Below are 18,971 nucleotides of genomic sequence, written 5' to 3' on the forward strand. Positions count from 1 at the left end.
GAGTATTCCCTAAAAACAATGTCCGGTCTGTGTTGCTTTGTACTCTGTGCTGCTTAAAACAGATTTTATACACAGTTTCGGCCAACAAGTGTTTAAATTCAAGAATTAAAATACTTGGGCTATAATCTCAACATTTGTCTTAATATAGCCAGGAAAATAAAACGTACAATTCGCCTTATAGATCGAAGTTGACTTATTGTTTAGATACGTCAAAGTATTCAGTTGAACAGTAACCAATTAGGTATTGTAACATTGGTTAAACCAATATATAGTTACAATTAATATAGTACAGTGTTACTACACTAGACATATATCCTCTACTTTAATTTCTCCAATAACTCGTACTGTATGTTACCCTCTTATATCATTATTCTACAGTAGAATACCCATACAAGTTGCCCTTCCTACACTTCTTCTTTCATTGATACATTTAAATCACCTGATCACACACATATAACATAACCTGCTGCCATACCCTGCTAGGTGCGACCTGCTGCTCTCTCTTGCCCTCATCCTTTTATTGCTGAAGACAGCGCTCCACCTACCGCATCATGACAGTCGATCTCTGAGATTAGAAAGCAATCGTGTTATGATCATATTGAGCTTATTGGTGTGAGTCTAACATTAAACAATGGCCACCATCGTTTCTACAGCTGTCATACATTGCTGCACGATACATTTTAAGCGGCCTCTTGTCAACTTTGCTGAGTCACTTGAGCCTGCTAAATGCCGGTAGCATCAAGATACTTGGGACAACTAGCAAAGGTCCTGCATATTAGCCTCCACAATCAACAAGTGACAGAGCGACAGTTCCATAACATATACGATTCCTGACGGCGATAATACTATTTACTGAATAAACCAACTCACATCTCCTATCTTTTTTTCACCCAACTCATTAGACTATTCTTCCTGCTGGCGTTTGATTGTTGTTTTCTGTCAAATTCAATACTGTAGTCAAAGCCGCGGTACCTGCTCACCATCTGTTGAGCTATTTTTAGAATGCGCACTACGTTCGTTGTCGCGTTCGCGCGCGTCGACCTGGGCAGGCTGAGTGTTTGTCCTCTCCCGTGACGATAACGGCTTGCGGGTTAAAAAAATAATATAAACGAATTTGAAACTGGGGACACACACAAAACGGGCAGACACCAGAGCTGTTGTTTCCTCCTTTCCTCCGCTCTTGTCTCTGATTGTGAGTGTGTGCATTGCGCGTGTGTGTGTGTGGGGGGGCGCCCTTCAGAAACATAAACAGAGCGGAGGGAGAATGTGAATACGCAAAGCAGTGGACACTGAAACATGCACATTGGATAAATAACATTGGCGTTTAGTTTATTTAATAAAAGAGCACATGTTCAATGTGAAAAGTGACCGTAAATAGATTACTTCAGTTGCAATTTGGTGCTATATATATATATATATATATATATATTTATTTTTTTTTTTTTTAGTTTAATAAATAAATAATAATTAAAAAAAACACCTTGAATTTCAGGCGGGGCTCCGTTGGCAGGGCGCAGCGCCCCGCCAAGACAATGGTAGGGGAAACACTGATATGTTTACAGCTTGGTTTGTCTTTTTTTGTTTGTCATCAGGTTTAAAAAAACAAAACTACTGGCCCAATGTTGATAGTGGAAGGGTGTAGCATGGCACCTAGGAAGAACATTTATATATTATATACAGTCTCTGGGAAGAACCCATTTCTTAATGGAGCTGATCCGAATCACGGGGCGGACACGCATTGTTTAATTCTCAATATTGCGAGATAGGGCATCTGTGCTGTATTCATCTAGCATTGGAAGATTTAAAAAAATAAGTGTATTTTTTTTTATATCACCCGAAAAAGTCCATGATATTTTTGGAGTGCAATACATTTTATGTATTACATGTATAAAACAATAAAAATAAGTTAAATCTACTAAACGGTCTGTGTTAAGATTGTTTTGTCAAAAGCTGATTTAGTTACTGGGGTCATTCTAAGCAAAGGAGGTGTGTCTGATACAACAGAGCTGAAGATTAAACTAAAAAGACTTAGACTATTGAATAGCGTTTTGTCAATAACAGTTTCAAAGGTCAAGAAAATATATAGTTGTTAATTACCCATTTCCCAAAGCATTTCCAGGGATATGAATTCCATTATCCTTTTTGGCTGCTTTTCTACAACACAAGAACATTTTAACAAACTATCTTTTAAGAAAAATACACAATTGTCTGATTATATAGTTTGGGAAAATTGAGATTGATACAACTCATCTGCATGGCTCTGTCTAAAAGGCTTTGTGTCTTTAAATGCCATCCAACACACTCCAAGGTGCCCTTCAGTTGGAGAAAGAAAGATCAAGTGCCCATCCAGTGGAGAAAACATTAAATGCTCTTTAATCCAGTGGAGCTAATATTATGCAGTGCACTACTGGTGGGCCCTTATGGGAAAACTGTACGCTGTTAGTCAACAATATATGACAACAAACCCATAGCCTGTTGCACTATTCATCAACTCAGGTTTTTCAAAGGTCTTCTATTTTCTTTCATGAGAACAGTATGGTTACCTATGTGAATGTAATGCTAGTCATATTAATGAGGTGTCTGCTACTATCAGGCATCCAGCCATGCACGAGGTTGCACAGTGAGTATGGTGTTTTCTGATGCATGTGGTGACAAGTCTGCAGTACTACTAGTATTATCTAAGTGTTTTCACTTCATCTTCACTTTTGCTGTAACAATGTACATTTCCCCTTTTCGGGACGAATAAGGGTATTCTGATTCTGATGCTATTTCATTTAATTGCTATATTTTTTCATTTGCTTTATTCTTTTCATGACTTTTACACAATTCAGAGATGCTGTCAGGGGCCTTTCCTCCATTTTGTCTATTATCACTGAATCTCAGAGGTGGGTTTACATAAGTACTTTGATTAAGTACAATTTGGAGATACTTTTACTTTACTTGAGTATTTCAATGTTATGCTACTTTGTGCTTCTTCTACCCCACTACAATTCAGAGGTAAATCATGTACTTTTACTCCACTACATTTATTTAATACCTTTAGTTGCTTTTCAAACTTGAGTTAATAATGTGAATTATAATCAACACTTAAATAAGACTGGAGTAAATTCACAAGCTACCCTGCAGTATACAAAGTAATTTAAACTAGCTGCACCTTTACCAGCTTTGATAACACTTTAATGATCAATTATTATTATCAAAACATAAAATATATATATTTCTGAATTGGACCAATGATGAGTACTTTTACTTTTGGTACTTTAAGTATATTTTTGATGGTCATACTTTTGTACTTTACTTGAGTAACGTTTAGATTGCAGTACTTTTACTTGTAACAGAGTATTCTTACACTCTGGTACTTCTACTTTTACTCAAGTACAAGAACCGTGTACTTCTCCCACCTCTGAGTCTCAGCTATCAACAGTCTCTGGGCTCAGATAGGCAGCGTGGAGAGGAGTGACCTCACTGCGCACGTTCTGCTCTCTGCTCCGACTCGCGCGGCCTCTAATTGGTCAGTTCAGATGAAGGGGGCGGTGACGGAGGGGAATTCCCCGCGTAGCCTCTTTTCTAACAAATATCACTTTCCTGTCCACTGTCACTCATTCAGCTCGGGCTTCTCCAAGAGACAGTAACGTTTGATACGACACAGTGTTCCTGCATTATGGATGGTGAGCGGCAACTCTTTTATTTACTGTAGAATAATAATAGTAACTCGTAGAATAAGAGGTTTAGACTAAATGTAATATTGACCAATAATTATCATGACTTTGACGTTCAAGAACATCTATAAGTGTAAGTTTTATTTCCTAGCTATATTAAGACAAATGTGAGATTATAGCCCAAGTATTTAATTCTTAATTTAAACACTTGTTGCCACTGTTATAAATCTGTTTAACAGCACAGTGAAACTTCCTCCTTGTTGCAATGATTTACAGTGTGATTGGAATAATTACATGATAGCTTTAGCAGAACTACACAAACCCCCTTAAGTAAAATATTGTTATTTTCATTTATTTTATGTTATGACAACTTTTTAGTATGATTTTGTATCTCATTTGCATCAACATTTGCCTGATTATTTCTTATTTGTCACATTTACCTCCTCAGTTCTTATGATGCTAGGGGACGATTCACATCTAAGTAAGTAGACTTTTAAAACCTCTTTTGTCAAAATGAGCTGTAAATGCAATGCAGTGTCTTTCACTTCCTCATTTAGCTTTATTGGTAAGCGTTGCTTTTTTTCAGACCTGTGCTAGGAGTGTCTGAGAAAAAGAGGTTTTTTAAATCCTTTTGTATATGGGTTGTGGTCTCTGAGTTTATATAGTGTGATATAAATGTCCGCGTGTGAGCTACATCTTCTCTCAAAATGAGGAAGGCAGGACATGGCTGAGCCAACATTTGGCAAACGTAGATTTCTTAATCAAGTCAGAAATGTAACTGGACTAGTTTTGTGTGTGTGTGTGTGTGTGTGTGTGTGTGTGTGTGTGTGTGTGTGTGTGTGTGTGTGTGTGTGTGTGTGTACACCACTTTGCTTGGGTTGCTTCTCACTCAGCTGTAATGTCCACAAAAAAAAATTGTTGTGTTGTAAAGTTATTGGAAACACTGCAAACCAAAATAAGAGACACTTCCCTGATCAGTTTTAGTTCCTCTCTCTCTCTCTCTCTCGGGCATCAAGTGTGGCAGGCTGCGTATCATGCAATAGGTCAAGTTAGTACAGACAGTTTTTTTCATGCAATGTTTTGAATGCTGATTTTTTTTTTTTTAGCAAGCACAATGATTTTCAGTTTAAAAGAAGCCTATACATTTTATTGGTAATTTCATCTTGGTCACACCTTTCTGAAACAAATTCTCCTTTAAGTCAAGATGTATATTTCAGCAGACAATTTGGGTTTTAAATCTCTTTTTCACAAACCTTTCTCCAAAATAATAAACATCAACACTAAAACACATGGCTTTGTAAAATTATGATGGGCATTTTTGTTTCTCTCTCTGATTTATAGGCCTTTTTCCTCGAGGACATTTTAAAGTCAATTTGTCAAAGTCTTAAAATCTAGATTACTTTTGACCTGCAAAGTCAATGCCCCCTGGATTATTACTTATTAGAAACATAGTCAATAACCAAGTGTACTTTATGTATTGATCCTGTAACTTGTGTCAACACTCTTTAGCAGCCATGTATATTCAAACAATTGGGGGAAGTATCTTCATCCCTTTATTAACTGTTTAAATCACGCGTTCTCTCTAGTGGCCGAGCCTTCTGTCCAGATCTTCGAGCAGCCGAAGCAGAGGGGAATGCGCTTCAGGTACAAGTGTGAGGGTCGCTCAGCGGGAAGCATCCCCGGAGAGAAGAGCTCTGACAACAACAGGACCTACCCCAGTCTGCAGGTCAGTCGGTACAACTTTAATTTCCTCAATCGAGAGATTTACATGTTTATTTTGCATAAAACCAAGAAGAGTTCACTCCCGAACAATCATATACAGATTCACGTCGAAAGCCTTTGATGTCGATTTCCAACGCATTTCCAGCATGTTTCAACATATAGGGCAACAAGTGGTTAATGTTACATGAGTTCAGTTTGTCACGTTAGAGGTTCCAAACTTAAGTACGTATTGTTTATACTTGGTTAGGTTTAGCAAAAATATTAGGGTTTGTGTTCAAATAAGTACTTGTTTCCCCCGTTACTTAAATCACATTTGAAAGTTTGGAAGGCTACGTTACATAGTTAAGCTAAAAAAGTAAATGTTGAGTTGTGGTTTCCCACCGGGGCACGAACAGCAGTTCCTTTGTTCATTTCCTCTTATTTTTATATATATATTTATTTAGTTTCTGAAGACTTGAATAGACCATATTTCAATCATTAAGTTCGTACATTTTAAAATGCCCTTATAGCCGAATCCAGAGATATTATCCTTCCTCTATTCATTTGACTGACCTGAGACCCTCCATCATGCTTCTATGATGCAGCGGATGGGAGGCGGTGAACACGCAATTGCTCATACTCTATGGGTGCGGAAGATCACCATAGATCAGGCCATTTTGGCTTCATGGGCCATTCAGCAATTTTCACACTAATGAACAACGCTGAATCCAGTTCTCTTTACACCCTTTATAATTACTACGACCACTAGAGGCAGCAGTTCATGTTCCAAACTAACGCCAGTGGGGTAAATTTAGTGTCATATTTTAAGGCATAGGGCCAATGACCAATGGTGAGTTGTAAAAACACATATAGAGCATGGCTTTATTGGTTTTACAGAAAAACACCCAAAGCCCTCAAAGCATCTGGTATATTCCTCCTTCTCTCTTCTTTACACCTCTGCATGCATCTTTCTATACGATTTACTATTAATTATTTGATTCCTCCGCAGATCCTGAATTACTGCGGTAAAGGGAAAGTACGCGTTTACTTGGTAACGAAGAACGAGCCGTACCGACCGCATCCACACGACCTGGTGGGCAAGGACTGCAAAGAAGGGTTCTACGAGGCCGAGTTTGGTCCAGACCGCAAAGTGATCGCGTAAGTCCTCCTCCCACAGTAACCTCCATCAGCACTCTCTATGAGTATTCAATGACCTCACTGTCACTGACGTCATCACAACAATTATAGCCACATTGTCTCAGTCTTAATCATCAATATAAGTAAACAAACAAACACACACCACAACATAATCAATGTGCTCTCTATTAGTAGAACTTCATTTTTTACTTGGTGGTTTCAGAAGACATTGAGTGTTGATTGGTGACCTCGCAGATACAGAGGGAGAGCGCTGGTAATCACACACAGAGCATTTTTGTCAAACCATGTCTGTGATGAGGATGGTAATATGGGAATTCCCCAAGTGACATCACCCATATTTGCTGTGTGTCAGAGAGAAAATAGAGGTTGTGTGTTTGAATGAGTCAGTTTATTTTGGTGTGTATAATTTGCAAATCCTCCTTTGATGTGTGTAGTAAATTTAGATTACTTTCAACTTTCAACTCCTATGTAGATAAATCATGCCTGTCACAATAACCACTTTTATTGGGCGGCATATGGTCCAAGAAATAATTGCAATAAACAAAATGTTCAGATGTTATTGTAACATAATAGCACACGTATGCAAGTACACTCTCCCAAAGAGCAATACAAATGTAATTTTTACAAATATTCCCACATTAGTTAAGTAATAAAAGAAAATTCAATAAATAGTTGAAGTCTTTTAAAAGTAGAGTCAGACAGGTTGGAGTAATTGCAAGATTGCTATTACCTTTCCTCCAGAGTTATGCAACATTATATTTGTTGATGTCATTCCACTCAGGTTTGGCCCCATGTGTTTGTTGTTTTTATTCTAAGTTGCAGCATAGTAAGAGTCTGCCAGTTTGTCACAGACCTGTTGCTTTATTATCCCCACAGCTTCCAGAATCTGGGTATCCAGTGTGTGAGAAGGAGGGAAGTGAAAGATGCGATCGTACAGAGGATGACCAGAGGGATCAACCCCTTCACTGGTGAGTCCTTCTTCCAATGTCACATCCTCTGCTTCTGTTTTTGTCTTACATCATCACACTGACTGAGAGCAGTAGTTTCAACCCACTTGTGTGCATTAGAACCTGACTGAGTCTACAGCCATGCTAGCTGCTCTTTAAAGTGGACCTATCATGCTATATTTGAATAATATATTGTTGGGCCATACCTATATAAAACATATCTGTGAAGTTTCTTTTCAAAATACCAAACAGATCATGCATTTTAGCCATGCCTCATTTCGCTCTATTGGCTGTATTCCAGCACTGTTTTTGCAAGGGCTGATTCTGTGGCAAATGAGCTGCAGCTGACCACGCCCCCCTGCAAAGGAGGGGGGCGGGGCACGAGCATCATGTTACCATGCTGTTACCATGCCACGGCATCCTCTCATTCCCCTGATGGGCGGAGCGTCACCGCGCACTGTTCCGGGCTGACGCCGGGTCGAATGGAATCTGTATCCGCTTGTTGTAGCCCCGTTTATAAAAGATTTGGGTCCGGAGGAAAAGAGAGAGGGCTGTATTTTCTGACACTTTGTGCGTTCCCTGGAACACCGGGGGACACATATTCATGTATAAAAGACGTACAAAAGTGCATTTTGCATGATAGGTCCACTTTAAGGTTGTGCTAGCATAGCTTCAAGCTTATTGCTAACGTCAGCATGCTAACAGGCCGTCAATGATAATGCACATGTACAAAAAGCAATAGCAATTCATCCAAGTTTGAGATAGGTAATGCAGAAACTGTCCAACTAAGAGTCTGTTTTCATGTTCCGTCAAAAATAACAAAAATTGCTGAAAGAAAGAGCTTTTAATCTTGTTTCAATCCACTGCACCGTAGCTAGCTAATAGAAGGTGTCAATTCTATAGCCAAATTTGAGGGCGCAACAAGATGAAGTTATTAAATAAAAGTCACTCAGATCACTCTCATAATAATAGGAAGTGTAAATGAGATCACAATGTGGAGTGATTGACGACTGGTTGGATCTGATGCAGAAGCTTCAGGTGACGATGAAGTCACACGTCATAAATATGTTGCCATTACACTTCATTTATTTTATTGATAGACCAACTCTTTCACCTCAGCCAAGCATAACATTTTTTTTGCAACATATCAAGATTTTCAGAATTGTTGTTGTTTCCACTCTGCATCTTAGATTGACATACCGTGGATGTTTTTGGCTGCTACTTTGTCTAAAATGACCAGTAGCTTATGGTGTGTAGTGATTATGTTACTGTGTAACAGATATTGCTGAGTCAACTCAAGCAACAAGGGAAAAAAACAAAACAAAGGTCAAATAGATTAAAATATTTTACTAAAAGGTATTTATATGGCATATCTGCCATTATACAAAGCTAAGATTGTCATTTTAGTTACTAACTGTGACTGTGGCTGCTCACTGTCGATGCTGCTGTTGCTTTCCCTGCTGCTGTTACTGTTAAACAGGTTCAAAACAATTCAAAATAATTTCTTTCGAATGCTGATTGACCCAATTCTCAAGCAACGGCGATGATTTTTCTAACATCAACTCATAATTCCGCTCTCCTGCAACCACACTGTGTACAGTCGTGCTGTTTCCTCAATGCACTTTCATTCTGCGGTGCTCCGCTGCAGACAGGCAGCACTTCTCGTGTACAAACAGGCGTTGAGCTACTTCCCCATTCTTAGTCACAGTTGCTCAATTCAGCACAGTGCAGGATGCCACGTGAGAGCTGGGAATGCAGGATCCATTAAAGGGGGAGGGTGGACCGAGGGGCTTCCCCATCTCTCAGAGATGATGATAAAAGTAGGGTATGGTGCTTTACAGGTCTGTAAAATCATGGAGGGAATGGAGGGTTTACAAGCAGTTACACATAAATGTGCTTTAGTTTTAGTGTTCCATGTTTGCGTGTTGCGATAACTGTTGACTGAATTAATTTGATTTAGCCAGATATGCCGCTAACCACACATATATGACAGATTTATAATTTACTCTAATGCTTCGATTTATTACTTTTCATGTTTGCAAAATAGTTTGTATTTGAACTTCACTCATTGGTTGACTAAGGGACTGGTCAATGGACAAAATGTTACTGCCAAATATTTGGAAAAATCAATTAATAGATGAAAATAATATTTTTCTTTCAAAGTAGCAGAACATGTTGTTTTCACTCTCTCAAATTTAAAGATTTTCTCAAATCAAATCAAATGTGAAAGATATATTACACAATTCTATAATAATAAAGCAAAAACATTTGATTTCTGAAGTCATGTACATATATTGTAAGATAGGTCCAAGACAAAAAAAGTGACGTCATGTCCATATAAGTAAATTGACAATAACATAAAAGTGATGGAACTAATGTCACTAAATGGTATGATAAACCAATTCTTTAAGATATTGGAGGTCATGACCACATATTTTACCAAAGGATTATTGAGGTTTTGTTTTTGCATCGTTCAATAAGTCAATAACATAAAGAATAGTGAGGTTGTTTCCATTTACTGTTGGATAAGTTGATAACGTAAAAATGCTGAAACTAGCCTCCATATATGGTACGATAAGCCGATAACATAAAATGAGGTCCTGTTCATATATCGTATGATGGGTAGTTTACCGTAAAGTAATTACTGTGAAATGCCTAGTAGTCCCTGTATCATGATATGTACAGTAGGCTACTCTACAGACAAAGCCTTGCCAATGACACATTGTTGTTACTGTAGATTTCAGGTAGCCATAGCTAAAACTAAACACAGATGCAATGTGTTGATTACTAGAGACTGTACTATGGGCAGCTGAATTTCTTTTTCACATGACTTTAACCTTGCCTTCTCTTCAGCTCACTTCTGCTTTGAAACTCAGCTGCTTCCTGTGACGGGGAGATATGCCCCATGCACTCCCCCCACTCTAACAAAAAACACCTTACACACATACACATACACACAAACCCCCTGACCGCAACTCATATCATGCATGTGAAATGTTGTTTGTGCTACATTAATGTTTGTGTTAATGTCTATTAGCCAAAAGCTCACCTCAGCTGAAGTAGTGTTGACACAGAAGTGAATAATGTCTGCGTGTGATGTTGTAACATGTTTCTGTATTAGTATGTCTTCCCGTTTAACATTGGGGGATATACCTAGTAAATTGTTTCACATATTTCCAAATGATTGACAAGTTAGAGGCGTGGATATAGATTAGATTATTTTCCTGAGGAGAAAAAAATATATATATATTTTCCATTTGGTCTTTTTCAATCCTTTTCTATGTTTGTATCCAATAAAACTGCAACGATTAGTTTAGTTATCCAGTTATACTCAACAGAAAAACACGGCCAACTAGTTCAATAATCAATGAATCATTGAAGTTATTACATTTTTCATTTACATATTTCAGACTCAAATATGAGGATTTTCTGTTTTCTCTGCTTTATATCATAATAAGCTGAATATCTTTGAGTTGGACTGACAAAACATCAGATTTCCATCTCAGTAAGACACAAGAACTAGCGATGCATGTCATGAAACTTGATGAAATTGTGAGTCATGCAATGGAGACACTGTTTGTGGTGAGATTTGGCACCTGCCGCCCCTCCTTTCATACTCTCATATTCTGCTCCCACATTGACTCTTAACCACTTACCCCACTGCCCACCCATCACCGACCCCCTCCGTTACTGTCCCCGTCTGCATCGCAGCCGATAACCTCGTCCCTCTGCAGCTGCAGCATTGTGCAGCCGGGATGCCCACTAACTTCGGGCCTTTTTCCACCACACAGGTTCACTCACCACTGCTTTAACATCTGAGCCACCTGTCCAGCATCTCAAACACACACACCAACTTTTTATGTTCCATCAATATTTGATACAACAGTTCCGCTTTCATACACAAGCAATTCTTCATTTCTCCCTCCTTCAGTTTCTCCACTGTCTGTCTTTCTCTGCTACCCACAACATTTGTGTTCCGGAGACCATTCAGCACCCAGAGGTTGATTTTCACAGTGTCACTGTTGTTTATTTTGTTGTTGTTAGTGTATCATCAGCATGGCAGTGATATTTTAACATATGGTGACTACAAAATTTGCCCAGAAGTAGTACTTGCTGATACAGAGGATATCAAATACCTCAATATAAATATTGTGACGATATATATGCAAAATATTCAAACAATAAGATTTTTAGAATGATAAATAATAATGAGTTAAGTCATAAAATGACTAACTGGGTAAATGCAAATAATAGTTAAGCTTGTTAAACATAGTTTAAGTTAAACAGTCTGGTCAATTCTGAAAATGACATCACTTTACTTTATTGCAGCATTCAAAGTCAAGTAAAGAGTCAAGACACTTAAAGGTCCCATGTCATGGCCATTTCTACTGATCATAATTCCATTGTTGAGGTCTACTACAATAGATTTACATTGTTCAATGTTCCAAAATCACATTGGTTTCTCATACAGCATCTCTGTATAGTATGTGTATCCACTCTGTCCTAAACGGCTTGTTGGAGCTCCTGCACCCCCTCCCTATGAGCCCACTGTTCTCTGATTGGTCAGCTCGCCCACTCTGTTCTGATGAGTCCACCACCGTTACAGCGGAACATCAGTGATTATGTGTTACAATGGCATTAGCAACCAGAAAATGACACCAGTAGCAATGAAAAACAGATGAGAATGCTGCGTGGGGTCTGGGTGCCATGTTGGCGGGACGTTGCGGGGCTCGCTGCTGGAGCGGACAGTGTGTGCTGGATTGCTGGGGTTGTTTCCTGGTGTCTGAGTGGGGTCTGCGAGACAGGGAGACACCGCGAAACTCACCTGAACTCAGCCTGAGCACACACACACACACACACACACACACACACACACACACACACACACACACACACTCACAGCCAAAATATAAGTCTTAATCTACCCTCATACGTTGATATCGATATAACATCCATATATTGACCTGCAGTACCCAGAGAGAGCATGTGTAAAGAAAAAAGAATAGGACCCACAATGCTTCCTTGAGGAACAACATATTCAATGTCAAATGTACGAGACACAAAGTAGCAAAGTTACATCTGCTTGTAAACCATCACAATGCAAGTTAAACTGAACCTATTATATTCAGGGAAGTTGAAATTAGCTTTAAGTATCAACAGATTTGTTTAAACGTATCACATTATGTCTTGTTGTACACTTTGTGTTTTGTGCGGTTGACACAATTAAATATTAATTGTGAATGAGTGAGCTCTAGAGTGATGGTAGACGCTTGATGATGCTTTGGATACAGCAAGGCTATCTGTTTCCCCTTGTATCCAGTTGTTTTGATAAGCTACCCTCCTGGATGTTTTATAATTAATTAATATGTAATGGACATTTATGAAACTGGTATTGATCTTTTCATCTAATTCTCGGACCCAACGCAATGAGCGTGTTTCCCGAAATGTCAAACAATTTCTCTACTGCTGTATCAAAGTAAAATTGCAGTTGATAAAGTAGTTCAGAGTGTGAATGTTAAATGCCATCTATCATAGAACATTAAGAGCAAGGCTGTCATGTTTTGGTCAAATCTGATATCAAATTTCAGAATTTTTTAACAAATCTTGAAGCTTCATATCGACAGCAAACCAACAAAACTGGTGTCGACGTGTTTACTGCATCATGTCTAACTAAACATTCTGATAACACTTGGAGTGACAGTTGTTTTGCCCTTTTGTTCTCTGCTTGTTAATTACACAGGACTCCAGATACAAGTCACAATTTGATGACTTAGCTAAAATCAAACCGACTTGTAAATGAGCTGATGCCTTGTGACTTCATTTGGAATTGAGTCTTGCAAAAAATAATGGCTGATGCCAACAGCGCATGTAGAGGCAGAGCTGTAAAATAATTAGCTGTTAGAACTGAGCATGACCAATTGACACATTCAGTAAGGATGAGGAGTTTCCCTAAATCTGTGTCTTGGTTGTATACCAATGTGTTTAAGACTTTTGTCCCACCACTTTCACACACGTCAGGAGGCAGTAGCCCCATGGTCACTCGTGCAGGGAGTCACAAAGGCACACACATACACTTCTTTCCACCCTGAGGTGACGTCGCCGAGCGTCACCTTGGCCACAAGTTGTAGGCGGGTATGGCCTCGGCATGAGTGCGAAAGATAGAAATTGAGAGATGGTGGAAGAGAAAGTAGGCGGATGTGAAAGCCTGGTGTGTGTGTCGGTGTGTGGGCGTCTCTCAGTCAAAGCAAGGTTTGTATGGGGCGGTATGTGTGACGCTTGATTGTATGTGTGTGTATAAAAGAGTAGGCTGCTTGAAAATAAAAAGATTATCTGTGACGTGTCTGCGTTTATCCACAGTTGAGGTTTTGGGGACAGCCTACAGATGTGAGAGGCATGAGAACACATATCTGTCTATCTATGCTTTTAATGGTTTGACACATTTGTCAATAAGTATTCAACACATGATTCATTTTGCATATTTGGTTTATTTTCATCATTCTGTGATTATAATTAATACATTAAAATTGCATCCAAATTACAGAATGCAATATAAAACTATTAAGAATGCATTTAAATATGCATACACCGGTGTATATTTATCGTTGTAGGCACATTTAAATATTTATGATGCTTCAAAACAATAATCATAAAAAAATGATAAAGCATTTTTTAATGACTTATAGTCATAATAGCTCATTATTGCTCCATGATATTATTTGCAAAACCTTGTCTAATGCATGATAAACATACTTCAAATGTGTTGTATGATAAACCTGCAAAACGTTTTTGATTATACTTAATTATACAGCATTATGTATGTCATTTTAAAAAGATGATAATGTATTACAGCTATGTTTTTTTTTTAATTACTACAATCTTTTTTGCAAGGATGATGGTGTCATAACTGGATTATGTACCTTTGACACTTCTGCATTCATTTGTTCATGTTGGTCAAATAATTTCACTTATTGGCAAAGAGTATTTTCATAGGGGGTCACAGATATACATTTCTCATATTACTTACATTGCATTTTTGTGTGTGTGTGACCTCAGTGCCACGAGAGCAGCTGCTGCAGACGGAAGAGTACGACTTGAACGTGGTCCGCCTGTGTATCCAGGTTTCCCTACAGGACGAGAGCGGCCAATACACCCGGCAGCTCAATCCCATCGTCACAAACCCCATCTACGACAACAGTGAGTGTCTGATCCATGTCTGCGTCAAAGGGTTTTCATGCTGACATCGTGTCTGGCAAATGCAAGTTACGAGAACCTGTTTACATTGCCATATAATTGTTCTTACGGGAATAACGACTCCCTTAATTTAGGCGTGTTCACCTTAGACTTCATTTGATAAAGCTAATTATAGCTGGAAATATTTTGTCCTTATTTTCACTTCAGTTCCTTCCATTGCCTAGAATTGCATTATTGACCTACTTAAGTGATAATGTTTTTTGCAAGAATTGATAAGTTGCACAAGTAGCCGTGGTTGGACAATTAAATACAGCTACATAATGTCTGTAGCTGTGTAGTGTTTGTTGCAAAACCTGCATATGTGTGTCCTATATATATTCTTTTACTGTGTTTTGAGTGTTGCACTTCAGCAAACAAGTTCAGTTTTCATCACACACATTGAGAAAGGAATGGTCTTTATATATACTTACCCTCAAACAACACTGTTACCATGGAGCACTTCCTCTTCTGACAGCAGGCATGTGACATGTGACTCAACCTGCTGAGGCTTCAACAGTCAACTGTGGTCTGTCTCTAAACTGAGGCAAACACTGAACAAGTTACGCTGAGCCACGGGACATAGACTAGATTAAGTAAAGGCAGATTGTGATTATCACTCTTAGAAATACAAATGTTGTCTCGCTTGTAGATTGCAGTCTGACTTATTGGATTTGTTGCATCCATTGCATTCTATTCCTACAACTTGTTTCTGCATCATCAGGGGCCCCAAACACTGCAGAGCTGAGGATCTGTCGGGTAAACAGGAACAGTGGCAGTGTCAAGGGAGGGGATGAGATCTTCTTACTCTGTGACAAAGTACAGAAAGGTACATATTACGTTTGTTTTTCACATAACTTGCATCTATTTTCTCTCCATTTGCATTCACTATCAATAAATCAATCCTTATAGCCATAATGCCCATCTATTTGCATGATCATTCATTCTCTATTCTTGTTTTCCCATCATCCCACTATTCCTCTAGATGACATTGAGGTGCGATTCTTCTGCTCCGAAGGCTGGGAGGCCAAAGGCTCCTTCTCCCAGGCAGATGTTCATCGCCAAGTCGCCATCGTCTTCAAGACTCCACCCTACTATAACCCCTCCATATCAGAGTCGGTCACCGTGCAGATGCAGTTGCGCCGACCTTCCGATCAGGAAGTCAGTGAAGCAATGGATTTCAGATATCTGCCTGACGACAAAGGTAAGCATGGATCAACTTTTTGTTACTAAACTCAAACTCTCGTCATTCCACTCTAGGGTTAGCTACAGTTCATTTGAACCAATACTGGTACCATTAACTTCAGTCCTAAAAAATAAGTCAAAATCTCCTAATTTGAACCATATTGTTTTTAAGTCCGTCAACAGGGCATAATGGGACACACAATCATTCTCGTAGAAAGCACATGTGGAAAGCGTTGCCCTGTTCAGCTTTGCATTTCCCACTAGAATATTAACACTGTTTGTTTAATCGTGAACGGTACTACTGATGTTTTTGGTCGGTACCCTTAAAAGTAACAACTCAGATCAAATCAAATCAAGTTTTATTTATATAGCACATTTAAAAGCGATTTTTGGTCAAGCCAAAGTGCTGTACATTTAATAAAAACACATTACTACAATCACAATAAAAGACAATAATTTACAACAGAAATATAAAAAACTAAAACACAGGGAATAGTCAGGTGTCATGCTCCGCTCTGACTAGAAGGCCAGAGAGATGAAGTGTGTCTCAGGTATTCAAACCCATTCCTCTTTGCCTGACAATAGTGTCAAGGAACTGGTTTCAGTCTGAATCAAGTGATTTACGTGAACATTTTGTGTTTGCTTTAGATCCTTACGGCTACAATGAGAAAAAGCGCAAAATAGAGCACTTGATGAGGATCTCAGGATTATCCGGTACGTTTTAAGTTTTTCTGTACAAACATCTGGTATGCCTACATGTGCATGTATTTTGTATGTCACTATACATGTATGCATTCTAACAAAGGTTTCTGGCCTTTCTTTAGGTGGTCCTTTCACTGGTTTGACAATGAACAGGCCAAAGGCAGTGCCAACAAGTACTTTGAGCCACATGCGGAAAGGTAACTAATTTTTCTCAAAAAGTAATGTTAGATCTTTAGCAAGATGCAAGGCTTACATAAAGATCAGAATAACCCTTGCCTGTTATAATGCCTAATGCTACTTTAGCGCATGCCTACTAATCGGTAGTACCGCCCCTGTTGTATTCATGTTGAAAGTCCTTGGGCAAGATACTGAACCCAAAACCCTTACCTCCTGCCATCTCTGTGTGTGTGTGTGAATGTTAATCGCTCCTGATGAGCAGTTAGCACCTTGTATGGTAGACTCTGTCTCCAGTGTATGAATGGGGGAATGCTGGCTTGCATTGCAAAGCACTTTAGGTGAACACTACAAATGTGCTATATACATGGAGTCCATTTGACATTTACCATATATTTTCCAGACCCCAACAACATGTACCCGAGGCAACAGCCCACACCTCCGATGCAGCAACAAGCGCCTGTATTCAACCGGGCCTACCAACACGGTGCTCAGAATGTAATGATGAATCCTCAAGCTCCTAATGTGCCTGTCAGCCATTTATGGGCAAATCCCAACCCAGCACTCTCAATGGATACGGTCACCATAAACCAGTCAGGTGCCATGTGCAATCTGCCACGTCCTAATATCAATAGGCAACAGCAGCAGAACCGTGGATCTGGTTACCCCCAGAGAGTGGCTCCTAGCCTCCCTCAGCTCTCTGTCAGGGACTTGCAGTGTTTGGAAACAGTTCCCCAGGCCCCTGTATTGAGTCAGTTAGATTCGCAGTCGCTCTACAACCTGCAGCAGCAAAGGGAAGAGCATGTTTCTGATACTCAAGCCCAGAACAATCTAGGCAACCAGAACCAGGGTCTCCAAACTGCGTGGCCCAATTTCATTAACCTTAATCCAATCCAGAGCACCTTTAGCGGTGCAGTACCCGGAGGTGGAGGGGGGTCACAGGGGCTGGCCACTTTCCCCTTCGTAGGGGGAATGGAAGGGGAAGAGTTTCTGAAGGGCTTTGTAGGAGGAAGATCTCACACTGGCTTCCAGCTGAAGCAGGAGCCACAGATCACAGTGGCACAAGAGACCCATGCTTCTCTGATGCATTCCCCAAGCGAAAGCCAAGAAAATACTTACACCAACTTGCTTCCTCGTATGAGCAATGGCATCGACATGGATCCATTGAGGCAAGGCGATGGTGGCAACATTCATCCTCTTAAAAATCAGCAAAATCCATACTCAAGCAACAGCATGGCCTCAGAAGGCCACTTCCCAACTCTGGATGACTGGTTAAAACAATCCCGGCAAGCTGACTAAAAGGAGTGACATTTATTTGATAATAATATATAAACAAAAAAAGCAGTTCCAGCAGTGCATTGGTCTTGTTTAGTCTTGCGAAGCCAGACAATTTGCTTCACCTATTCGGGCCAATTAGGGCTCAGTGCTTGGGATGTTACATCAGTGGGCACAAGAGAGAAATTATTGGAGGCCGTTTGGAATCTCTAACCAGGCAAAAGCATTGTCTATGCGGTAAACTTAATTAGGAAAATGTTCCATTAAAAGAAATGGTAAAGATACCACCCAGAATGTTTCGTACCTACATCTTAACCGCCAGCAGTGCCGCTTGTCAGATGCCCCTTTTCCACCAAACCAGTTCCAGGGCCGGTTCCGGGCTAGAGCCTGATTTAGCTCTGGGTCTTCCTGTTTCCACCTAAGCACCGAAAACCGGTTGTTTTATTATAGCAGCTATCGGAGTGAATCAATACATGGGCTACACAGGTTGCCATGTCCGACTATCACAAGAAGGATCATAATGAAACATACGCCGGTAAAATGTGCCTGTAGAAAACGGCTTATGCTACAATAGGATAGCAACAAGTAGTCAAGATTGTCAGATTAGCTTCGGTTGCTATGCTAACATCACCCATTTTATACCAGAGAAACTTTCATAACAGCGTTGTGATGCCAAACAGCGTCAATTTATACTGAAACACATTCACTTATGGGGATGGAGGATATGTATCAGCTGCTTGTGTGACAGTCAGACAGTGAAGACTTTACAGCGGCCGCTGCCGTGAGTTAACGGGAGAATAAACTCTGGTGGACGAGCAGCACTGCAGTGGTCGGTAAATGCTGCTGAAACACATTAATAAACAATGCACCATGCCACTCTGGAGAAAAGCTTTGTATGATTAAAAGCAACACGATCATCGACCCGACGCAGTCGATTTTTTGT

The 18,971-nt window shown here is 39.6% G+C and overlaps 1 protein-coding gene across 1 annotated transcript; it reads left to right on the forward strand.

Annotated features, from left to right (window-relative positions):
• Positions 1 to 3,616: 3,616 nt before the first annotated feature.
• rel (v-rel avian reticuloendotheliosis viral oncogene homolog) lies at positions 3,617 to 18,541 on the forward strand. Its single transcript, XM_010774831.1, has 11 exons — positions 3,617 to 3,668; positions 4,108 to 4,140; positions 5,246 to 5,385; positions 6,370 to 6,518; positions 7,395 to 7,486; positions 14,519 to 14,659; positions 15,417 to 15,521; positions 15,678 to 15,896; positions 16,526 to 16,591; positions 16,702 to 16,776; positions 17,157 to 18,541. The coding sequence occupies exons 1-11, from the start codon at positions 3,662 to 3,664 to the stop codon at positions 18,050 to 18,052; spliced, it is 1,923 nt and encodes a 640-aa protein (XP_010773133.1). The 5' UTR covers positions 3,617 to 3,661; the 3' UTR covers positions 18,053 to 18,541.
• Positions 18,542 to 18,971: the final 430 nt, after the last annotated feature.

The sequence above is a fragment of the Notothenia coriiceps genome, unplaced genomic scaffold (genome assembly GCF_000735185.1).
Source record: "Notothenia coriiceps isolate Sejong01 unplaced genomic scaffold, NC01 NC01_scaffold00014738, whole genome shotgun sequence".
NCBI lineage: Eukaryota > Metazoa > Chordata > Actinopteri > Perciformes > Nototheniidae > Notothenia > Notothenia coriiceps.